The 25328-nt window shown below is 37.4% G+C and overlaps 1 protein-coding gene across 2 annotated transcripts; it reads left to right on the top strand.

The window, feature by feature from the left end:
- The first annotated feature begins 2378 nt into the window (after window positions 1-2378).
- On the top strand, window positions 2379-23422 carry LOC120775547. Of its 2 annotated transcripts, XM_040105772.1 has the most exons (7): window positions 2379-2601; window positions 6831-6946; window positions 19746-19911; window positions 19991-20441; window positions 20495-20954; window positions 21022-21421; window positions 21485-23422. In XM_040105772.1, exons 2-7 carry the CDS (start codon window positions 6880-6882, stop codon window positions 22806-22808), a joined length of 2868 nt encoding a protein of 955 aa, XP_039961706.1. In that variant the 5' UTR covers window positions 2379-2601; window positions 6831-6879; the 3' UTR covers window positions 22809-23422. The 2 variants fall into 2 exon arrangements, with proteins under 2 accessions (XP_039961706.1, XP_039961707.1); XM_040105773.1 differs by lacking the exon at window positions 2379-2601 and having other exon boundaries at window positions 6775-6946.
- Window positions 23423-25328: the final 1906 nt, after the last annotated feature.

The following is a 25328-nucleotide window of genomic DNA, read 5'->3' as shown; positions in this document are numbered from 1 at the left end:
TTTTGTATGGATATCCCATAGTGGGTCGGTATTCGTATTTCCGACAAATGAGCAGCTTCCTGGGGGAAAACAGGATTTGAGCAAAACTATAGATCTATACCTCGAAAACTGAGGGGAACTCAACTCATCGAGCCGATCATATATGTATATGTATATTTACTTTATAGGGGCTTCGACGTTTACTTCTGGGTATTACTATATTCGTTGCAAACTTAATTGTTCACATGACCCTTGATGAGTGATCATCAGGGTATAAATATTTACATATATACTATATATGCTGTAAAATCTTACACAAGTTTTGACGTGTTCGAGGAAAGTAAGGAACATCTTTTTATATATGTATGTAGTAAACATATAAGTATGACGACTTTTCCAAATATTGGTAAATTCAGAGTGCTTTAAACTAAATTGTAAAATGTAAATTATTTAAATTGCATTTTTTGTTTAGATTCAGAAAACATTTTAAGTAAATTTGCATGTTTTTGATACCCTGAACAGGGTGATTAAGTTTGCCACGATGCTTGTAGCACCTAGAAGGAAACGTCAGAGACCCTATAAAGTATATATTTAGGTGATCAGCAGGTCGAGCTAAGTCCATCTAGTCATGTCCGTCTGTCTGTCGGTCTGTATATATAGTATATGAACTAGTCTCTCAGTTTTTGAGATATCGATTTGAAATTTTGCACCTGTCTTTTCCTCACCAAAGCTGATCATTTGTCGGCCGATATAGCTGTAATACAAGCTGAACGATAAGGATCAAGTTCTTGTAAAGAAAATTTTTTCATTTGACGAGATATCTTTACAAAATTTGGCATGAGTTGTTTTCTAAGGCAATAATGCAACCTCCCAAAAATTGTTCAGATTGGATCCCTCTAATATACGTATAGCTGCCTTAGAAACTGAACGATCGGAATCAAGTTCTTGTAAGGATTTTTTTATAATTGTGAAGGGTATTTCAGCTTCGGTGCAGTCTACTACATTGCAAAGTAATCTACATTGCAAAATGTTTGCTCTTGAAGTATTGCAAATTTTTTTCCTTATAACAATTAATTTAAGCTTCTACGTCCGTGTCATATTATATCGTAAATGTATATCGCCTTGACAGTTGTAGTGATGACATTCTGTTTGTTGCTTTTTAGAATTAAAGTTTTGTATACCCTTTCTTGGTAGGCAAAAAAATTCGAAATTAATGCGATGTAGGAAAATTGAAAACACGTGAAAATTCGAGTTATGGTCGTAGAAAAATCGCAGTATAGAAAAGTTGTCTATAAGTAAAATCGTTAAAAGAAGAGCAAAACTCAAAGAAATGGCAGTGTTCTGAATTTTTTCGTTATGTAGACAACTTCGTTGTACAAGAGTTCGTAATAGAGAAGGAAGTTAGGCTGTAGTAAGTTAGTATTTCAGATAAATAATGCAATAAGGTTTCGGAACAACATATATTTGTTATTAACTGTTTTAGTTTTAGAAAATATTTCGAACACAATTTTTTCTTATAGATGGCGCTGTGTATATATTTTCACAAAATAAATTAAAAATATAAAAAATTGCTAACATTACGAACATAAATTAATTAGCTTATATAATTTTTGTCATCACAAGACCTTTTATGACCATTACTAATTAAAAATAAATTATTTTCCCATATTCATAACTTTACTTTTCTTCTTCTTTCTTTCAGCGCCTGTTATTTGCCCAAGCAACAACATTTTCAAACAAAAACAAAAGCAGATCAGCCACAATTTGTATTTAAATTTTTCCTGTTTTCCCATAAACACACATAACGCTATGTTTCTGCATGAATCTGTCACCACAACTGCGGTGACTCTGGTGACATTTGCGGCTGGAAAAAGTGGATAACGCTTGAAACTGCTTAACATCAAAAGCTTGTACTAGTTACTAAATAAGATTGAAAGAAATTAATAAACTTGTTATTAGTCGCTTGGCGATTTGTTGGTGGCCTTAAGCGCGTTTTGTTATGGACGCCGCCGTCGTGGCTGCCAAAGTCATGCCACCAATGGCGTATGCGCCAAATTTATGAATGAAATGAGTGCGCGCGCATGCCAGCCAGTGGGTGCTGCTGCTGCTGCCAGTGAAAGCAATGCGAACAGTTGTGTAGGCACAATGTGTAAAATATAAACTTTTGTCAATATTACAGCTCGCGGTGTTGATAAGCAGCGCCAAGCCAAGAGCGCCATCAGCAACACAATACGCATGCGTGTGTGTGTGTGTCTGCATAACTGAGCACTTCGATGAGCATTTGAGTAACTAGACACCACTTATTTCAGCGGCGGCGGCGCGCACACAGATCGCCTGAGCTTTGTGAAAGTCGGATCTCACCACTTTTGCTAAATCAACACAGCGCTTTGCTTGGCTAAAAGTAACTCCGTAAGCCGCGCTTGTTGCAATCCCAGTTCATTCGATGTTTTGTTTGCAAAGTGTGAACGTAAATTATACAAAATCGGTCGAAATTACTATTGTGCGAGTTTTATTGAAATCGGCGGTATGAAATATTGTGCGCCTTTTAATAAGTGTTTATTTTGGAAAATGTGAAACAGTTACTAAATTATTGAAAGTTTTGTGTCATAAATTTGTGAACGGGTGAGAAAAGTGTTAAATAGTTTCTTATTAGCAGAATTTTGTAAAAAAAATTAAAATAATTGTTACTAATAAATATAAGCTTTAAATAAAATTCATAAAAAATCAAGTTTACAATTTAAAACAATAAAAGTGCACCCAGTGAAAACAAATATAAAAGAAAACGATAAAACAAAGGCTGACACTAAATGTAAATATTCACGAACTGAAATTTGGCGCTATTATCTTCTGTTGGGATTTTGGCTCTTTCATCGCACAAATTCTGATAAAAACCCTATCGTAAATTAAAGTAACCGCGACAAAAATATAAGCTGATCTTAATACATTTTTCATACTGTTGCATAACACGATGAAATGTATAGATTGAAGAGTGGCTTTATTTTTTCAAGCCTAACTTTTATTATCCACTTTATATGATTACTGTTTGGCATTATTTCGTCATATTTTCGAAGAATATAATTTTTGGGTTCAAAGGTTTGCCTTATACCGAAGCCTTGAAGGCTGGGAAATGGAAAATATTTGTTCTAAAATAATAATTTTGTTTACTCGGGCTTTTAATGCAAATGTAGAAACGTCTATGTACATATGTAGTAAGGGTAAAGCCGCTATGAGCTTTTAAATGAATTTAATTTCACTAGTTGTAGTATTTTTGACTTTGCATTGTTCTTCTCCAATTCTGTCAAAATTACTTAATTTCTTCAGCGGTACTAAATTTCAGCTGAAAATCGAAAAATTAAACAATGAAAACTTAAAAAAAGGGATTGAAAAAAGTGGTTAAATTTTCGGTTACCTGGATTTCGATTTGGTTAACGGTTTAGTTAATTATTAGAAAAAGATGCTCTCCAGCTCAAAATCGCTTTGGTGCACGTCAACTTGTCAAATATTTAGATAAAATGGAGGTTTATTTTTTGTTACATGCAAAATTGTTTCAAGCTGTCATGTTATTTTTAGCGAATATCTTGTTTTTTAAAAATAATGCATTTGGTTCACTCTCTGTTAAGCTTTTTTCTAACAGTTAGATTTTCTTTAAATAGGTTGTAAACCATAGTAAATGGCTCATATGACAAATTACTCTCAAAACTGAATATAAAAACCTTTATTTATTGATTATGAAAACTTGAAGTTTTATAAAAATTATAGTAGCTTACAGGAAAGGTAAGGCTCGAAACTAAAGAACAACTAAAATGTCTTTTGTCGTAGAAAGAACCACTTATTGATTCAAGAAAGATGCGCAATACTTTTGCATGTGCTGCCAATTTGTTTGAGCGACTAGCCTAATTTGTTCGATTCACTACTCTCTAACGTTTGGCGAATAAAGAATATATATTTATAACCTTAAAAAGAATCAGATGAGGATTTTTGAGAATTTTTTACCTGCAGGCCAGTTTCCGCTTGTATTCTAATTTTGCTTATACAGAAGATTAAAAGCCTCTGACTAAAATAATGACATAAATGGATTTTATGTTGTGATTTGTATCTTATCGAACATCGAATTTGTTTTGTGATAAAATTATGACTTGGTATGTAATATTCCAAGTTGTACATATCATATTGATAGAAGCCTTTAGTTTAAGACTAAGATTGGAAGGGGTTACATGGGTTTCTTCGGGTAAAAACCACCTTTTTTCAACAGTTTTTTACTCATATAAAAATGAAATATTTTGTTAGAATGTTTTATCGTTACAAACATACACTATTAACAAAGAAATTCTGAAATCTGAAAAAATATTTTAAACTCGGCGATTGCGCCGCTATTTCCGGTGAGTCCTCGGAAAAAAGATGCACACGCGTTCGCAAAATAACTCCTTACAGGATCATCTAAAGTGAAATGAAAAATAGGTGTTTTAGTTAAAACCTTAACTTGGAACTTGGAAGCAGAAAAAAACTGAAAATTGGATTTTTAAAGTTTAAAAGTTTGGCGACATTTTTTTCATATATTTGTATTCGAAGAAAAACCTCTCCCACCAAGTCTTTAAGAATTGTATCTCAAAGACCTGTGTAAAATTTCATGAAGATCGGTTGAGTAGTTCTCGAGAAATTTTGCCAACCGACTTCAAAAACTCAGTTTTGAGAAAAACGCGCTAAAAGATTTGAGTGACAATAAAAGTGGGACAAAAGTGCACAAGTTTTTAAGGCTGTATCTCCAAAACTAATACTCGGATCAATTTGAAAATGTAGGACAACATTAAAGAGATGTTGTAGAATTTAAAAGGACAATAAAAAAAATCGATCTTTTGAAACCCGTAAACCCATGTAACACCTTAAACGACTTCATAGTATGGTACACATAATATTTCACGAAAGTCTCACAATGATGACTTTAACGTTGTAATTTTTTTGTTGTAAAAATTTGCAACCAATATTGACTAAAAGATTTCAAAAAAGTTAACTCATGGTATTGCTTATCATCTTCCTGTTTTCTTTAAGAGGTTATATCTACTTCCATGTCAGAAAGAAATGCTTTTTTTTGTTAATTTTATTTGAAGTGGCAGTTTACTTAAGTAATAAATAAATATAAGTATTATAGATTTACAGAAATTAAAGTCTCGATTATTCTTTTTGAAGAATGTTTGATTACTTTGATCTTGTAGCAGATCTCCAGCAATACCTCCGAAAAGAGGTGTCTGACAGTGGAGAAGATTTTTGTCAAAATTAACTCAACTCCAAAAAACCCAAAAAGCTTCTTATTACTAGTGAAAATTGTTAGCCAAAATTTTGATTACTGACAATATGGCTGTTCTTTGAAATAATTTACACTTCAGAGGGATTTGGAAATGGAAATTATTATCCAAAGTTTTATTCCTTCGATCAATACTTACACAGTGCGATTTTTTGAAATTCATTTGCAAATGTAATGTAAAGTAAAATAATATATAAAATCACAGCATGACTGTTTTATAATTCGGTCTGTCCGGTTGGGTAAATAAATTTTTGGATTCGTCTATCTTATATTGTAATACCTTGATTAAACTACTTTGCTGGTTTATTCTACAAACAATACTACGTTTTTTATATAATATTTTTAAAATATAATAATTTATTTTGTTCACATCTAATGCATATGGACAATTAATTCATGTTTTCTGTGAGTAAAATCCATTTCAACTCACAGAGCAATTACTATAGATGCTGATCATACCTACAATTAAAACAAAAAAGTTATTATTTTTATTTTTTATGTATCAAAGATTATACTATTTTGTGTTAGACACAATATTTACATGCTGTAAAAATCCAATAACAATAATTTCCGTGCTTCAAAAGATAAAATGTGTAACACGCATACAATAATAATATATACATAGTATGTATATCAGTTTCATATTTTTTACTAAACCATTATACTAAATACATATTACATACACAAATAAAATCGAAACTGCACGTTGCCTGTGAAAAGCGTAGAGCTGAAAGCTACCCAAATTACCTACCAACAAGTGACTCAGTTCCGATGCAGTCAACGCAATCGATTAAGTAACAGCATTTAACGGTAATTTACATACACTAATAAATGTGTGTGCATACATACATACTTAAATAGCCAAATATTAAACACGCTCTCATTAAAGTAAACAAACTGTAATCTATAGTATACATAAATACCTACACACATAGTTATATACGAAGCCCAGCTACCTTCCTGGTTTTGTTGTGCCCCTTTGCTTTGCCCCGCTACGCTAAATACACGGGTAATAATTGTGCTAATCATAAATGTTGACGCTGGTGGCAACACACCGCGCCTTCACGCCGCCGCTGCAGCAAGTGAAAGTGAATTTAAAAGCGTATGCCAAAAACAAACACAAAACACAAGACAAAAAAAGCTACGAAAACACAAAACTACGAAATTGTTTGCAAAGCGAAATCCACCAAAATAAATGACAACAAAAACAAGCAACAAAGAAAGAAAAAAACGAGGAAAACAAAGAAACACAATGCGCAAGTGCAAAAGCGCGCTTGTGAACTGTGAAAATGTGTGTAGTCTGTGTTTTGCTCAGCGCTTCTGCGTTGCGGCAAATCGACCAAAATCAAAGCATGTGCGATATTTTAAGTGGAAATATGTAAATAATGCCGCGTTACTTACGAATATATCAAATTGTTTCAACTTTTTGTCTAAGTGATGCGCAGCAAATTTTCAAATAAATGCTTTCATTGTAGTAGATTGTTTCTCAGTCACATAACCTCTATTACCTTGTGCTGTTTCCCTGTTTAATAAACTTTTACTTTGTTAACAGAAAATATATTTAGTGCGATAATTCACAAGTGTCAGTGGAGCAGTGTAATATGAAGCGGAGGAATTTACTGCTGAAGCTGTGCGCATTGCTGACAACGCTGTCATGGCAACTGACAGGTGAGTGCATGGATACTTGTAAGCACTTAAAACAATGTAAATTTATTCGTAACTCATGCATACATACATATATTGCTTGAAAAAAAAAGAAAATAATAGTAAAAATGACATTTTATGCATTTATGGAAGCTGGTGGGAATAATGTGAATTATGAGGAGAAAATATAAATAACTGATGGAACACAGTGCACTAAAATACCTCCATTTCTACCCTTGGTGAATACCCCGTATAATCTTATATTTTACTTCCCGTCAGTGAAAATTATTTACATTAAAATCATCCTCAAAGGAAATATATGTTATCTGACTCAAGCGAAGCGGCTAAGAGGATGATGTGTAAAACGTCAATCAGAAGATCGGAATTGTTTATAATAGGTTGTCAAAAAAGTTTTGCGGTATTTTCGCTAGTTGGCGCTGAAAGCGCGTAGTTCTAGTTTTATTCGTCGCATCGGGTCATGCTATACCTTTTTGGAAAGCTCATTTCACGCGCTAACACGTGTTTGATTGATTGTCGTTTCTTTTAAGTCGTTCGTGAGTTATAGCGTCGCAAAGATGGAGCAAAATAAAGAGAAAATACGGCATATTTTACAGTACTACTACGATAAAGGCAAAAATGCATCTCAAGCCGCCAATAAAATTTGTGCAGTTTATGGACCCGATACAGTTTCCATTTCCACCGCACAACGATGGTTTCAACGTTTTCGTTCTGGTGTAGAGGTGGTCGAAGATGCGCCGCGCTCCGGAAGGCCTGTCGTCGAAAATTGCGATAAAATCGCTAAATTGGTCGAAAGAGATCGGCATAGTAGCAGCCGTAGCATCGGTCAAGAGCTGGGCATGAGTCATCAAAAATTCATTTCCGTTTCGATAAAAAAAAAAAAATTCAATAAAAATACCGCAAGACTTTTTTGACAACCCATTATTAGGGATATGAAGTTTGGACTATATACTTATATCCAATAATATAAGTTCAGGTAATTTTGCTAGATATTCTCGACATTGACTGATTATAAGGTATAAAGCTAACCGGAAGTTTGAAAATTTTATATAGGTTGGGATATGGTTGATAGAGGTAGTGTTGAACCCAATTTTAGTATGTTCGGGCATTATTACATATTCTTTTTCTTCTTTACTGGCATAGACACCGCTGATGCAGTTATAACCGAGCTAACAACAGAGCGACAGTCGTGTCTTCTTCTCGCTATTTGTTATTCGAGATACCAAGTGCAGCCAGGTCCTTCTCCAGCTTATCTCTCCAACGAAGTGGAGGTCTTCCTCTGCCTCTGCTTCCACCGGGGACTGAATCAAAAACCTTCAAAGGTGCTGTGTTTTCTTTCCTTCGGACTATATGACCTAGTCAGCGTAATCGCTGTCCCCTCCTCTGCACCATATAGCAAGACGGAAATAATGAGAGACTTATGGAGTTTGGTTCCTGTTCGTTGAGAGAGGACTTTACTTCACATTTGCCTACTTAGCCCGAAGTAGCACCTGTTGGCAAGAGTTATTCTTCGTTGCATTTCGAGGCTGACACTGTTGCTGCTGTTAATACTGGTTCCAAGATGGACGAAATTATCTTTAACTTCGAGGTTTGACTGTCAACAGTGTTGCGAGTGCTACGACTGTTTGTTCACAGGATATATGTCGTCATGCCCTCGTTTACCATCAGACCCATTTGTTTCTCTTCCTTATCCGTTCTGGAGAAAGCAAAACTAACGGCGCAGTTGTTGAGGCCTATGATATCAATATTATCGGCGTACGCCAGCAGCTGTACACTCTTATTGAAGATAGTACCTTTTCTATTTAGTTCTGAAGCTCAAATTATTTTCTCCAGTAGTAGATTGAAGAAGTCACACGAAAGGAAGTCGCCTTGTCTGAAACCTCGTTTGGTTTCGAACGATTCGGGGAAGTCTTGACCGATCTTTTGGTGCCGTATTAATTTTGCGTTGATACCAAATTCAGACATCGCGACATAAAGGCAGCTCCTTTTCGTGCTGTCTAAAGCAGCTTTGAAATCGACGAAGATGTAGTGCGTATCGATTCTCTTTTCGTGGGTCGTTTTCAAGATTTGGATTAATATCTTGTCAGTTGTTGATTTTCCAGGTCTTAAGCCATACTGATAAGGTCCAATCAGTTAGTTATCTCCAGTTCAGCAGGCTAGAGAAATGTTCCCTTCATAAGCTCAGTGCACTATAAACATCAGCCCCTAGATTACTACTTTGGGTCCTACAAGAGTGTTCTCCGGTCTTGCAACCTTCCGTTAATCGCCGCATCTTTTCGCAGAAATTTCGAGCACTATCCCTGTCGGCCAGCTCCCTAAGCTCTTTATTTTCACGCATTTCGCTCTCTTTCTTTTTTTGACTGCATATGCGTCTCGCTTTCCTCTTCAACTCTCGGTATCTATCAAATCCCGCTCGTAGGAGTTAGGCTTTCTCTCCACCGCGACACGACAGTTCTCATCATACCAGCTGTTCCTTCGACCTTAACGAAAACCAATGGTCTCGCTTGTAGCTGCACGTAAGGAGCTTGAAATGCCGTCCCACAGTTCCCTTATTACGAGTTGCTGATGAGTGTTCTCAGAGAGCTGGTGTGAAAGTCGAGTAGAAAATCGTTTCGCTGTCGGTTGGGATAGTAGCTTCTTGAAGTCTTACTTGCTCTTTGTTTGTTGACAGGCGTGTTTTGCTGTACAGAGGCGGGTGCGTATTTTCTCTACAGCAAGATAGTGGTTCAAGTCGATGTTAATTCCTCGGAGCGTACGTACGCCAAGGACACTGGTTACGAGTTTCCGCCAAGTAGCTTGATGAATTTTCTTGTGCTGGAATCTTGTACTACAGACAACCTTATTTGGGGCCCCTACGAAGTCGATCAGCCTTAACCTATTTGGAAAAGTTTTGATTGTTGTACTAAAGATACCTTATTTGCCTAATCCGGCGTTAAAATCGTCAAGCACAATTATTATTCACTGAAAAAGGTACCTCACATACTCGTACCATCACCAATTTATAAGATATAAAGTCAACCGGTTGTTTGAAAATCGTGATATATGTTAAATGGCAGCTAGGGTAAGTTATAGATAGTTATTTTTTCGACAAAGAAGTTCCATTAAATTTTCTGTGCAGAATCAAATTGTGGTCCCGCAACGTCCAGAATGTTGGAAAGGACCTTCGGTCATAATCGTTGGTCGCGAGCAAGTTTTTTTGATTGGTACAAATTATTCAAAGAGGATCGAAACGCGATGACGACGAACTACGTCCACGACGGTCATCAACATAAAGTGATGATCAACATGTCAAAAAAATAGCTAAATTGTTGCATTAAAATCGGCAATTAACAGTGAGAAATCTTACTGGCAGCGTTGAATATGGGAAGGATCTGTGAAAACTATTTTGCAAGATCATTGGGGCTAGAAAAAGTGAAGGCTCGATTGGTTCCAAAATTACTTAACATTTTTGAAAAACTGCGTCGCGTTAACGTCTGTGAAGCAATACTTTTCGACTACCAGCATGTCATGAACGTATTATAAAGATTCTTGAAACTATGCTTACGATCCGCAAACAGACGAAGAGACAGAGTAATCGGTCAAATGTCGTGATAAGGTGAGCCGAAGCCGAAAAAACCACGTCAAAGCCGGTCAAAATTCAAGGTTTTCTTCGCTGTTCGAGTTGTGGTGAACTTCGAATCCCTTCCGACCGCCCAAGCTGTCAACAAGGAATACTATTTGAGTGTTATCCGTTATTTGTGTGCAGCTAATCGTAAAAAGAGGCCAAAATGGGCCGAGAACTTTGCACCACGATAATACACCGTTGCATACAGCATTGATTCTTCGTGAGTTTTTCGCCAAATTTTCAACCAATACTGTACTTCAACCGCCGTATTCGCCTGATTAAACTTCTGGTCATTCACAAAACTCAAACGACCGCTCCGAGGAAAGCGTTTTGAGTAAATTTAAGACATTAAATGTGAATCGCTATACGCATTGAAGGATATTCTCAAAATTGATTTTTACAACTGTCTCCAGGATTGGAAAAAATGTTGACAAAAGTATATTGGATAAGATTTTTAAAATTATGAACAAAGTCTTACTAGTTTTTGCTCAAAGTACTATAAATTATGTCCATTTTTACAATGATTTCAAAAATTATGTTATGACAGTAATGCTTTCATATAATATCTGATAAAACATTCAACGAGCACGCAAGCTTTTGTAACGACTGCTTATGAGTAATTAAAACCGAAACCGAAGAGCTGCAAAGAGTAACACACACATGCATATACATATGTATATTAATTTAGTACGTATGTGTTACATAACGTCTTGTGCAATTGTCACCTACAACATATTGCCGTTATACCATACATACAGCTAACTCTTCTTAATTATTATATTATTCGATGGTAATGCCGATTCGCGTGACGAGTGTTATAAAGCAGCAGCAAAAAAGCAAAAAACAATAAAAAAATACGAACAAAGTCACATAATCGTGACGACACGAAGGTGTAAATACTCTAAATTATATATTTGTATAACCCGAGAAAATTTCAATAAAGGTGCCAATTGGCAAGAGGTGTTGATTGCTGAATTCGAAACGTTGAGTTCGGCAATTCGATCACTTAAACGGTAAGCTATACTCGTCGAAAGAAAACCAAAAGCATACGAGTAATTAGCATTTTTGTCGTAACTTCAGAGCTTGTAAAATTAAAGGGGGTTATAACAAATATGCACACTTTAAGTACTTGTTTACGGCTAACATTGTCAGTGACAAACAGCTACATTCACGATTTTGAAAAGTAAAAGTGTTGAAGACGCTGCATGAGTGTCTTCAAGAAACTACAACCTGAAGTACGCATAAAATATTGCTTACGACTTCCGCCTAGGAGTGATGAGTACTCATCATTATCTTTTAATTAACACGTCAGATTGTATAAGTACCATGAGTTGTAAGTTTGAATAGTCCGTTTATTAGCAAAGGTCCTTAATAGCTGTAAGGTTCGATAACTGTACTAAAGACATATAATCCCTTGGCGGTTACAAAGGAACAAAAGATGTATTTTCGTTTATTCTAGCGTACAGAGCAGGTAGAAACCAATAACTAATTGTAAGATAACAAGCAAGTATGATATGACTAGTACTACGAACTTATTATACTGGTCAAGGAATGGTATTTATAGACCTACAACTACTACAACGACGCACTGGTCTTTTGCGTTAAATATTGGTCTGTTTTATAAAAATATTTATTACAAAATGTTATAACTGCTGCCGTTCAGCCCTTTTATATATAAGGCTGATGTCGATGCCACCCTCACTTATAAGGGTTCTCAGATTGTCTGTACCACTTTTCGAGTGCTGCAGATTTATTTGCAAACATTTCGGTGTTTGGATATTGTCTACTCTTTGGTGAACTCTTCTCTTAGCAGATAGCTGTTGCCGTCGTTCTCTTTCGTGTCGTGATAAGTATATGCAATTTGTCCAACTCAGGAGTTTTTCGTTTTCTTCTCTAGGTAGGTTCTCGAGGTCTCTTTAAGATGTCCTTAGCGGATATAAGCTTCAGTTTGAGGCTGAAAAAAGTACCCGCTAGGTAATCCATGGAGGCCTGGCCGGCACACAAGATGAGCACGTAGATCGTAAGGATTTCCGAGCAGTTAAGCCCCGGGCGGAAACCAGAGTCTAGTATACTCGACAATCTGACATCAATTTTCACCCATCTCTTTTGAATCGTGTTTGATGAGGAGAGGTTTAGTGTATTGTAGACACCTGGTGGCTGTCCCTGGCCACATCATTGAAGTGTCTTGCTGTTGTTGCTCTGTTTAGCTCGGCTCCACCTGCTTGAGTTTTTTAGACTGAGTTTCCATCGTTTCGTTGTAGAAGCGGTTTCTCTTCTGGGAGCTGCATGATTTTAACGTTTTCCGCGAGGGGTTCCGATTATGTCTCTTCAAAAACCTTTCGTATTCCTCCACTATTTGTCAACTGAGATGCCAGCAGACTGACTTTTGGTGATCTTCTTAAGTACAAAAACCCTCCCTGCCCTCCAGTTACGTCTTTTTCTCTCTTGATCTTGAGACTTTTTTCTCTGTTTATGCTGGACCTCTCCTTTGGATGCCAGTGTAAAATGGTTTGAACTCATGGTCGTTTTGGAGGTGGTCGGCACCATATTTGAGACTTGGGTACCCTCTGTTTTTTCTGCTGTTACTACTGGCGTACTTGGCTGGAGCAACCGGTAGTTTTCTTTATTGTTTCATGACGAAGCAATGTCATGTTTCTCGTGGTCTTCGAAGTCGAAGCGTTGATCGTCGAAGTGTTATTCTTGTTGTACTTTACGTTCATGTTTGTTCTTACGAGTCAGCCGGAAAGGGTTGGTTTCTCGTCAGCAGAGCGGGTATGCGTTTAGAGGTCATATATTAACTCCAACCTCACCCGGAACATGGCAGGGGAACGTTCGTGATCACAAAGCCCTTAAGCTATACCAATGGGATAAAAAACAGTGGCATTTGTCCTAAAATGCCAACTTTATCTTTGCATTGGCACTAACCTTAACTAGAATAGTCACAGAGTCTTATAACATTTTATGCACTGTGGTCAAGTTATTGGTCTTATAGGAAACCTCTGCAAATTTAACTTCAAAATTCTGAATTCTGTTTTTACTGTATTAGAACAAATAACACAAGATAGACTACAAGAGCCAGTAAGAATTGAGTCAGTTTGTTAACCTAAAACGAACATATGTATTAAGAATGAAAATTTCACATCGAGATCAAAGTAGAGCGCTTTCATTTGGCAATAAAAATTGTCCTTTCACCAAGATAACGTTTCAGCTCATTCAACTCGATTGATAAATTAAGGCGCTTACGATATGAACTAAACTTCTACTCACCATATTCATCAGATTAGGCCCGCAGCGACCATTTCCTTTTCTCAAGACTCAAAAAGTGATTCAGTGGTAAAAGATTTCTCTTAGATGGTGAATTTTAGATGGAAACAATTACATATTTTGACGGTATGCTATCTATCTAGTATGCATAAATGTATTATTTCATAGTAGTAGTTTCATTCTCTGTTAAACCAAAGACTTTGCAGGTCATGTGATATTATTGGCAATGTTAAACAGAAAACAGAACGTTGATGAATGTTAACAAAGACATATTAAATATACTGAAAGATGATCGATCGCCGTAGGCTCTGTAACGATGAACAAAGAAAGCCCCAAGATGACGACTATATAGGCCAAGACAAAGGCAAGATGCTGGGCAGCACATCCTAATTCCTTTGAGAAAACTCTGATATCATTATACTTGTAAATTGTACTACAAGTATATATATGAATCAAAAGATCCTGGCCTGGCTGATTAGTTGCATATAACTAAAAAATTCATATATATAATGTAATTTACAAGTATAATGATATCAAAGTTTTATATTTTTTATATTTAGAGCTTCTTTGGTTTTAATACCCTGAAATTATAAAACTCTCTCTGTAGTAATACCACCTTTGCACGAAATATTAACATTTAAAAGTGACATTTTCTTATAACTTATATATGTACACATCTTGTCTATCATATGAACTCTACGAAAGTATACTTTCTTTCACAACTCCAATATGTTTGACGTTAACACATATATGCATACAACTTACCGTCATTTGTAATGAAAATCAGCTTGTTTTATTTCTACTAAACATGTCTTTAACTATGAGTCGTAACTAATTAACATGAATTGCCTTTCTTATTGTGCGAAATGAGGCAATAATGTGACGCCTTTCGCTAATTAAAATCACATTTTTATGATTTAAATATCTACAGGTTTTCAAAGTGTCTCATAAACCAAAAATTTCTGAATTAAAGTTTTGAAACTCCAACATATTCAGCACATATGTAATTAATTTACGCAAATTATTTGACTCAACTGAGATTATTCGCACATTTAATCAGTAGTTTTCTTTCGTTTTCATTAATTTAGACTGCGTTAAATTGTGTTGATTGTGAGCTCGGGCGGTACTCACTTTGCACAGACCACTCCCATATACAAGTATATTCCTTGCTATTCTAAAACTGATTGCTATACATGTATAGAACAAGTTCATTTCATTTGACGGTCATCCCAAATAATTTGTGGTATTTTTTTATAATGTTCGTTAGTCCTTTTTGATGTACACTACGTTCATTGGTTTGGAGCTCATGTGGCAAACCTCTTCCGAGTGGTTGCTTTGGTTGTCAAAGGACTCTGGTAATATTCATCAGTTAACTTTTGAGTACCAGCAAAACGTTTATCATTAATAACGCAATACATTAGTGTTGCTGTTGATACACTTCTTCCTTTTAAGCGGGTTGGATCACAGAATTTTAGCAAGGTATTAACCATTGGGGTTGAATAATCTTACAGAGTATGTACGATAGCAGGCCAATAAGCATTTAGCTTCTCCGTCTGATGCCACCATTATCGGAAGAAATTTGCAATCGTATAGTGCATTTTAGTACACTACTACTCGTACTGTCTGCAGAATCAGACGCATAGCTTTATTTTTGCTATGTTTGTCCACCATAATAGATATCGGCCGAAAAGTGAAAGCTGCCATTTTATGAGGTTCATAGGTTTGATAGACATCGCCTACAGGGTCCGGCACTCGAAGTGCATACACACAATTAAAAAAAAACCATAAATTCGGTTTGGAAATTTATATTCATTTATTTTAAAATACCAAATGTGTGAAAATAATCATAAACTCAGGACCAATTCACATTTGCTCTATATGACCACCTTTTGCCTTAACTATGGCCTTGAGGCGGTCAAAAAACGAATCGCAAGCTGCCCGAATGTGACTTGCCGGTATTTTGGCCCACTCACGGACAATGGCTTTCTTCAGCATCTCGAGATTGGTGTATTTTTTTCATCGGACCTTGCTCTCCAAAATGGCCTAGAGAGAATAATCCATTGGATTTACATCTGGTGAATTCGAGAGCCATTGCGTGGTCGTAATGAAGTTCGCAACGTTGTTTTTCAGCCATTCTTGGTTCACCCGCGCTTTGTGAGACGTTGCTGAGTCTTGTTGAAACGTCCATGGTTTGCGACCGAAATGTTTGTTTGCCCACGGCTTCAAAGCAGCCTCCAGAACACTTTGCCAATAATATGTCGCATTAACTTTGTCGCCAGGCTCGATGAAAACAATTGGAGAGCGCCCATCTGCGGTGACAGCGGCCGAAAACATTATTTGTGGCGGGTGTTGCCTCCTGGTGGCCAACCGACGACTTAGATTCTCGTATGAACGGTCGGTCAAGTAAACTCTATCGTTTTGAGAGTTTACGAATTGCTCAATTGGAAAAATTTTTTCGTCAGAATACACAATGTTCGGAATTTGATCGCTTTCGGCCAAGCGAATCAACTGCTTTGCTCTCTTAAGTCCTTTTGGAACTTTTAAGGCTTGACCTTGAGCTCATTTTTCAATATGCGTCGGATGCTGCGGTCGGATATTTTCAGTTCTTTAGCCATTTGATTGGCACTTCGTCGTGGATTTCGCTCAAGTCGCTTCTTCACTTTCCAAACCATCTCACGTGACGTTGCAGTCTTTTGATGACCGACCACCTCCATGGCGTTTTGCGATGCTATCTGATACTGGTAGAATGATGGTGCTTTAACAAACACTATATTCACATTAAGGTGTTTGAGCTCACGAACAATTGCTGGCTGTGATTTTCCAGCTAAATATAAAGCAATCACACTATTACGTTTGAATTCCATCGCTGATCACTTTTTTTGCGTTCACTTTTGGCAAAACGCTTTTGTACACTTGTGAACAATACTCCGAACTGTCATATAGCAAATTTACAAACAGCTGATTCCAGTCCCTGCACTTGGTAAAGAGTTAGTTTGTCAAAGGGCTTACCTGTGTCAAATTATATATTGCTCACACCTTAATCATCGTGACGTGGTTGAATTAGACTACGAACAGCTGCTTATCCACCGAATATTCTAGACATGACTTTGCCACTTATTTTCATTTTCTTAGTCGAGTCATTGGTCGGCAGTAATACGCAACCTTACGAAGCTCTAGTCTATGAAATTGCTCTATGCCATTGTGTAAAAGTCACTAACTTCCTTTGCCTTTCGTCTCAAGGTTAACTGAACAACCGACCGACGACCGTCTGGTACGGCTATGAGTGGTCTACACTCGTTCTCTCGCAGATCGTCAAACACCGCTATTTCCTCCATTTTCCGAACTTGGTTATCATTTCCTCGAACCGGTGGTCCTCCTTGCCTAGCAAAATGGTGAGTGTGAGAAATGCTTCCCTTAAAGGAAGGGTCAGTGCTGCTGGACCACCCACCCGAAGCAGGTACGCTGGGCAGTAAGAACTCAATAAAGTTCTACACCAAATGATGAATGGGGAATTAGGATTTACAGTTATTAAATGTTTACACGCCGGCATTTTTTTTCTGACTTAACTAATTTTTGTAGTTGAGAATTTGAAATGATTTGTGAACTTTGTTACAGATGGAATTTAATTCGTTTCAAAAGCTTTCTGTTGAACAATTTTTTTTAACAACGTTTATTGCTTCATTTTATTGCTGAAGTTCAAGAATCACTTCAAAGTAACTAAGCAATTAAAAATCTGTTTTATTGTTATTGGCTATTTTGTACTCTGAAGTGTCACCGTAAAAATGACAATATAGTTCTGCTATAAAGTTGTTTACCCTACTCAAAAATTTCTGAAATAATACTTGATGCTTCCTTAAAAGCAAAGTATTTAATTGCTTTTGATAATAAAAAATTTCCATTTTGCATTTCACTTCCTCAAAATACACAAAGTTCAATGCTCATCATATACAGCGATAATTATTTTTATTAGAATATTTCTAGAATAGTTTTGGAGTGATTATCTATAAAATCTATATTTGGCAAGCGTGAAAGCATAGAAAGGAGAGTTTATGGCTCACGTAGATTTGTATTGCAATTAGGTAACCTCCCTTGTTTACGCATAATGATTACTTACTCATTGGAACATATTGTCAATTATTCCATCTTTAGACTTAGCTTGAAAATAATTATTAGAATCTACGTGGTTTCATGAAATTTTTTATTAGACTTATTATTTGAGGACATATTTTTGTTGTGACGGCATCTTATAAAATGCGTTAAGTTTTTTATACTTGAGAGGGTGCTGTCAGTTTATTCTTAGGTTTGATAGCCGATCTGTACCTACTGTTTGCTGTGAATTAAAATTTCCCTGGAAAATGGAAGGCCATTTAAGTTTAAAAATAATGGCTGGATCCTCGTTGCTTGTTATGAGAAATTTTCCGAAATATACACGTCAAAAGTCTATCTCCATGAACAAAATATTTCTTGTAAATTTTTTTCTAAATAAAAATTTCAAAATAAAAGCTAATTCTTTAGCTAAAATGTGTTGCAATTAACTCTAACTTTCCCTTTTATTTATCTGAATACTTATATAGTGCTATTATAAATGAAATATTATAAGAGGCCGATCTAAAAAAAGTCTATATAAAGGCTAAAACTAAGAAGCTGGAGGCGTTTCTCACAGGCATCTATAGTACACTACAGACTACAGCAAGAATAGCACTTTATGCCATTTTACACATAGCACATTGTCGGCAAGTGCATTGCTGCAAAGTGCGCTCTAAGGCTCAGGAAAGCTGGCAATATAAAGGGGTCTCAACAAGGATACACTGAAATTCACTGAAAAACACTTGAAAACTTGTATCACTACATCGCAGAGACTACACGTGGAGGCTTTTCTCTGTTCACATATCGACGAGAAATATGTGGGTGGGAGGGGTCGCTAGAGAAGAAGGGCAGCAAGCCTTTTCACTAAGGAGCTCTCTGTTAACCCCTGGCATTAATGTGGCGGTACATGTTTAGCTATGAAGTGCGGTCGCTTTCAAGGATATGAGCATTCACTCCGACCGCAGAGCGATAATACTACTGCTGAGCTAGAATAAACATCAAGCTACTTCATCGTCAGACTCTTTTGAGTCCCTGGTCATAGCGCAATCACTGGCAACTGCTTACATTACTATGGGACCGAGCTGGACCTCCATTGATATCAAGCGCTCTGTTACTTGACAAATGGATACAGTGTACGCTTAGCCGGCGCTTGTCTGAACTACTTGCCGTAAGCAAAGTTCAACTTACCGCAATCGTAGTGGTTCTTACTGGGCATTGTTCAATAAGCATTCATGTTGTCAAAGCAGTATGGAGGGAGGTCGGATTGAAGCATCCAGGCACTTTCTGGTTTATTGCCCAGCATTTGCAAGTTGCAAGCCAGAGGCTGACACATCTTGGCAGTCTTACTTTCTGCGAATCAGAAGACATAATAGACATAATACAAACAGACATTATCATCTGTGATAGGCTCAGAAAGATTTATCGATTTGTAAGGGTCTTATTTAAGTTGTTCGAGTGAGATCCCTGTTAGAATCGACCCTCAAATTTCACCTAAATCTGCCGTCACTGATGTAGTTGTTTGAAAGGTTCACGTCTTGAAGAAACAATCTAAGCTGCCTGTATTTGACAGATGATTTCCAGGTAATCATCAATCATTTGCTATAGAATGTACGCCATTGCAGTCGTGAGGAATGACTCATTTCGAGCCAAGAGCTCATTAGAACAACTTTGTTTTCATTGAAGTAAGAGTCTTTTCATGCAACCCAACAATAATGTCCTTAAATACGTTACTCATTCAATGACAATGCTAATGGAAATGTGTGTGCAATAGATTTCAAAATTCCTATTTTAGATTAAAATAAAATCAATCTACTGGTCACTCTTTACCACTTCTCTCTCTTACTGTTTCAGCTTGTTCAGTAGTACATGCGGACCATTCACCTGTCCAAGATGATCTCGATGCTGCGTTAGCGGACAGTTTCTCTAAAGGATTAGCTAACAGCACTGATTTAGTGCGTGCCGTACGGGAATCTATAAGACAACATGAACTCCTGCAGCAACGTAATAAACATCGCAGGTGGGAATATAACCCTTAACCGCTTTCCATATAAAAGATATTATTTGAACATTATGTCTGTTCCTATATTTGTCATTAGATCGAAGCGTGCAATCAAACGCGTTTGTTATGGCGAACTCGGCTGTTTTGAGGACTCCGGACCGTTTGCTTATTTGGAAATGCTGCCCTCGCCGCCGCAAGATATCAACACCAAATTCTATTTTTACTCTACAAAAAATCGTTCCGAACGTCCACTCATGGAGTTGCCGTTTTTGAATATGACTGACGCTTTTGCCAAAGTCGCACGATCTTCGCATTCTATACGACGCAGAGCCGGTTCAGTAAGTGATACAGATGCAAATAGTTCCACCACAACGACTACGACGACAACCACCACCACGACACAGCGTAGCGTCTTTAAAAGTACGCCACTGACGCTCGACGAATTGCATGGTTTCGATGAATTGTCGGTACGCGTGATCGTGCACGGTTTCGGTTCGGCTTGTCCGCATGTGTGGATCTACGAAATGAAAACGGCGTTGATGGCGGTGGTAGGTTTCCTAAATTTAATTAAAATTTATTATTACATACGTTGTTATTGTAGGAAGATTGTATTGTTATCTGCGTGGACTGGGAGAACGGTGCGACTTTCCCGAATTACGTGCGTGCTGCAGCCAATACACGTCTTGTGGGCAAACAACTGGCCATGCTTTTGCAGAATCTGAAGCAGTACAAGGGTCTCAACTTAACGCGCACGCATATAATCGGTTTCAGTTTGGGGGCACATGTGTCTGGCTTCGCTGGCGCTGAATTGCCAGGTTTGGCTCGCATTACGGGTTTGGATCCAGCCGGTCCACTGTTCGAGGCACAACATCCCAAAGTGCGTTTGGATAATTCGGATGCGGACTTTGTGGACGTTATACACTCGAACGGTGAGAACTTAATACTTGGTGGACTCGGCTCGTGGCAGCCAATGGGACATGTGGATTTCTACCCGAATGGTGGACGTGTACAAACGGGCTGCTCAAATTTATTTGTGGGCGCCGTAACGGATTTCATTTGGTGTTAGTAGTTGAATATTATTACTTTAGCTTTTTTGTATAATGAAATTTATGACTTCCCCATTTATAGCTGCACAAACTGCCGATGAGGAGGAGGGTCGTTCACTCTGTAATCATCGACGTGCCTATAAGTTCTTCATTGACTCAGTCGCTCCGCGCTGCATGTTTCCAGCTTATCCGTGCAATAGCTATGATGACTTTATCAAAGGCGATTGCTTCCCCTGCGCTCAAAATGACGATGACGTTGCTGAAGGTGTACCAAGATGCGGCAACATGGGCTACTACGCTGATAGGTCCACTGGCCGTGGACAACTGTACCTACTAACAAGAGAAGAGGAACCATTCTGTGCGCATCAATTCAAGCTGGAAATATTCAATTCCTTCAATGATTTGCCGCTACGCACTATCGGACGCTTGGAGGCGACGCTTGAAGGCGAAGGTGGATTAAACGAAACCTTCAAAATATCGGAGTGAGTTTTTTTTATTGTTTTTTTCTACAAGACACTAATAACAATAAAAATTATACCTTGCAGAAAAGACGACTCTGAATTCTTCGCTGGAGATATTGTTTCAAAAATCATTGTTCCACATCCCGCCTTAGGTTTTCCAACCACACTTAGTTTACACTACAAATCCTATAGTGGTTGGTTGTCCAAGGGACTGCCGCACTGGGACATTGATAAGGTAGTTTTAACCGACAGCTTTGGACGCAGTCATTCCCTCTGTAAACCATCGACTAAGCTTTCATCGGGTACACCTGTGCGTCTAAAGCTGCTTACTGGTAATTGTGAATTGGAGAACCAGGAAGAATATGGTACTTATAATGTGCCTACTACCTCGGTGCCGGACTCTAATGGACAGGAGAGTGTAGACAATTTGGAAACCGATAGTATAGATGCCGCCAAACAAAGTAAAGACTATTTCAATCTCGGTACTAGTTTCCGACTGGACCAAAATAATACATATTCTGACAACGATTTACCCTGGCAACCTATATTCGAAGGTACTAATTCGCTAGACAAAGAAGTTGGTGAATCTAGTCGCAGTTTATCCGTCGAACCAACTGAAATTTTCGAACCCGTTTTGAACGACCGCCGCTTGGGGCTTAAGAATGCACGTAACCTGCAGGAATATGGTGTAACCACGGAAGAGATAGTTGAGCCCGTTTTAAAGGCGACTACACCACGTGTGAAGAAGGCAAAGGAGATTGTCTTCACAGACTCGCCGCTGGACACAAAGAAACCGGAAATTATTAAAATTACACCGATCACTGTGCGCAATGGACCCGAGCTATCGAAGCAGAACTCACAGGAGGAAGTCATTACTGTGCAATTGCTGCCCTTCCGTCTCGGAGATTTACTACAACGTGCAGAGCGTTACGCACGCGAAACGCTCCTACCGTTGATCTCTGTGCAAGCGCCGAAATTCTTTGGCTTCAATGTAGGCGGCTCACCAGCAAGTAGTACTGAACAGCCAGCTACCCTTAAGGAAGAACCCCGTAAACCACGCTATATACCACGTTTTGAGGAGGCGTCCTTTTTGCGTGACAAACGTGTCGAGGAAAATCGCCCTGTTCACAAACCGGTTTCAGATTTCGCAGTATCTGAGTCCCGAACGCAGCGTAATATTTTCAAACTCTTAAGACCGGATAATCTGGAAAAAGCAACGACTAGTATTGACAGTAGTGTTGATCGCTCGGGTCAAAAGCGTGCGCTTAGCTATTACACCAATATGATGCTCTCTGAATCGCGGGCATTACGGCCGGAAGATCCCAGTTATGAGCCAGTATTCATAGAGTTACCCACCTATAGGCCAGGAAAAGCGACGAACCAAAAGTCGGTTGAACGAAAACCCTGAAACTACATAATTGTATTGGTTACCGAAAACAGTGTGGGTTAAACACTATTCGAATTGTGTAGAACCGCGTGATAAGTCAAATGCTGTAGACGCTCACCTCGTCATTACCACTTTCTTTTGAAACAAAACAAAAATTAAAAACGAATTTGTCAAATGCTTCGCCATAAAGCTTGGCCGCTTTACTGAAGCTGCAATTAGCCCTCGGTCTAACCAAAAAGAAGTATAACTAAATAAATTGTATAGATAATAAAAATAAATATTATTGTGATCGCCATTTACGTGCAACCATGTGAGTCGCCACTAATTGGCTGGTTTTAGAATTTCCTTCCATTCGCGTCCAACTTTATAAAATTATTTATATTTAATATTATCTCTTTAGAGAATATTTAAATTGAATTTTCTGTAAATATTTCTAACCCTATCACTGTTTTCCACTTACTCTAATTGCCTATGTATATAATTTCGAATATAAGTAAAAAATGCTTAGTTAAGAAAAAATGATTCCTGGCTCCTGCGAGTGTCGTTCGCTTCATTGCTTGGAGCCAAGGTCTTGTTGTTTGGAATGTGTTAGGGCGTAGGTTATAATTTATATTAAGTACATACATATATTTTATACGAATAAATTATTTAATTTGACAAGAGAAACATGGAATTATAATTTGAAAGACGAATGCAATCCCGAAGGCTTAATAACTTTAATAATTCTGTATTTTTTGAATATTTTGTCGAAAGATGCGATAGAAGATAAATCAAGGAAAAATAAGAGGGAATATTAGGGCACTTGAGTTGAATTTGACTAGCATGTGGTAGTTTCAACGCGATTACAATTTGAATTCTATTATTATTATTTCCACTTAAAAATGTAGGAATTGATTTTTGGAAGATACTAAAACTATAATATTATAAAAGTAGATTACTTTCTCTCGAGTTTAAGTGCGGCTTGGGATGTTATTGAATCAGAAAACAAATTCCACTGCATTTAACTCTCTTGTGTTGATAACGATTTTCTGTTTTGGTTATCTGACTGTTAAGCACAGGTACTATATCCACTTAAAAGCCGCTTTTTGTGGGTTATTATAATTGATGTTTTTTATAATAAATAAAAGTAATGTAAAATTTCAGAATTTCATGCACTTTAACATACATATAGTGATTAATTTTGGGTTTTATTGATCTTGTAAATAATTTTCTCGCCCATGACCCCCGAAAAAGTTGTTGTTGGTGCGGGGATATACTGTCCAGAGTTCGGCATAAGTTGCCGGACCACTGCAGTATGTTTCAAGCGAAGGTCTTTCTTATTGCAAAAGTTCTGTAGCTGGCCTTTAATGCACCTGCAGACAATTCCACAGCCAACATCTAATTAGCTAGCCAACTAGCAACCAAGGCAGTAAATTTGTATCGCATATCGGCCAGAAGTATCTTAGAAACTAGGACCGCAGTGAAAATTATTGCCGGAAACAAGCAATTTTACTTTTACTTTTACTGTAAAAATGGCTAACATCCGAAAACGTGATCAACATTGGGAAACACATGCATTGTTTATACAAAGAGCTGGATAGAAGCATAGTAAAGAATATCAAAACCCGATTGAATGAGCTCCCTGGGTGCAAAACTGCAAAATTCGTGTGCAAAATGGTAGATTAGAAATACACAAAATTCATTTTGTTACTTGATAGAGGATACTGTAGGAACATTATCGGAATACTAATTGGTCACTGTCTGGTAGCGAAACACACCCGCAGAATGGGGCTGACAGATCGAAAAGACTGCAATGTCTAGAGCAAGGCACGAGGTAGTAACTGAACTACATCTAGTATCGCAAAGGGCCAAAACTGGTCTATGGGTGGCTTATTGGCCTACTAGGTTAACTTAACCTAACCTACTATAATAGATGGGTATTGAGAAAATGGCACCTTCCCGAAAAAAGAGTGTTTTTTTGTGAAAAATTTATACTTTATAGTGGCTTTAAACACAGAAATTACAATAATTACATTCAAATATCTGAATGTTCGATATATATAAAATGGCAACTAAGCTTTCGCTGTTGTTTTAATGAAAATGAAATTTTATTATAGAGAAATGGTTATAAATTAATTTTTCGCAGTATTGATGGTCATACCTTTTTTCATTTTTCTGACACAGCTCGAATACCATTACAGTAAACTGTTCATCTTGTGATTCAATCCAAGAATTAAGCCATTTTTCGATGCCGTCTTATGAGTGGAGTAACTTTTGAGCAGACCATGTGCCATCGAACGAAGCAAATAATAATCCGATGTTGCTGTAGCTGGAGAATATGGCAGGAGGGATAAGATTTCAGATCCTCATCGAACAATGTCTCCAAGTCACCATCGTTGAAGGTTTTTGGCTTTACATCAAGCGGAGAGTTAAATATCGAAATCGAAGCGACGATAACAATCACTGCACGTTCTTTCAATAAGATCGCATCACTGTAGGCTTTTTGGAGCTCCCTAACTGCTTCAGCCAATATGTAGGTTAGGTGTTATCATGTTTTGGATA

Source organism: Bactrocera tryoni, chromosome 4, assembly GCF_016617805.1.
Source record: "Bactrocera tryoni isolate S06 chromosome 4, CSIRO_BtryS06_freeze2, whole genome shotgun sequence".
NCBI lineage: Eukaryota > Metazoa > Arthropoda > Insecta > Diptera > Tephritidae > Bactrocera > Bactrocera tryoni.
This window is presented reverse-complemented; position numbering and strand designations above follow the sequence as displayed.

Bases quoted from the DNA above. Each gene is read 5' to 3' on its own strand.
- LOC120775547 (XM_040105772.1), top strand. From the start codon at position 6,880: ATGAAGCGGAGGAATTTACTGCTGAAGCTGTGCGCATTGCTGACAACG. The intron at 6,947-19,745 runs GTGAGTGCATGG...TTACTGTTTCAG, and splicing joins GCTGTCATGGCAACTGACAG to CTTGTTCAGTAGTACATGCG. The intron at 20,955-21,021 runs GTTAGTAGTTGA...CCCCATTTATAG, and splicing joins CGTAACGGATTTCATTTGGT to CTGCACAAACTGCCGATGAG.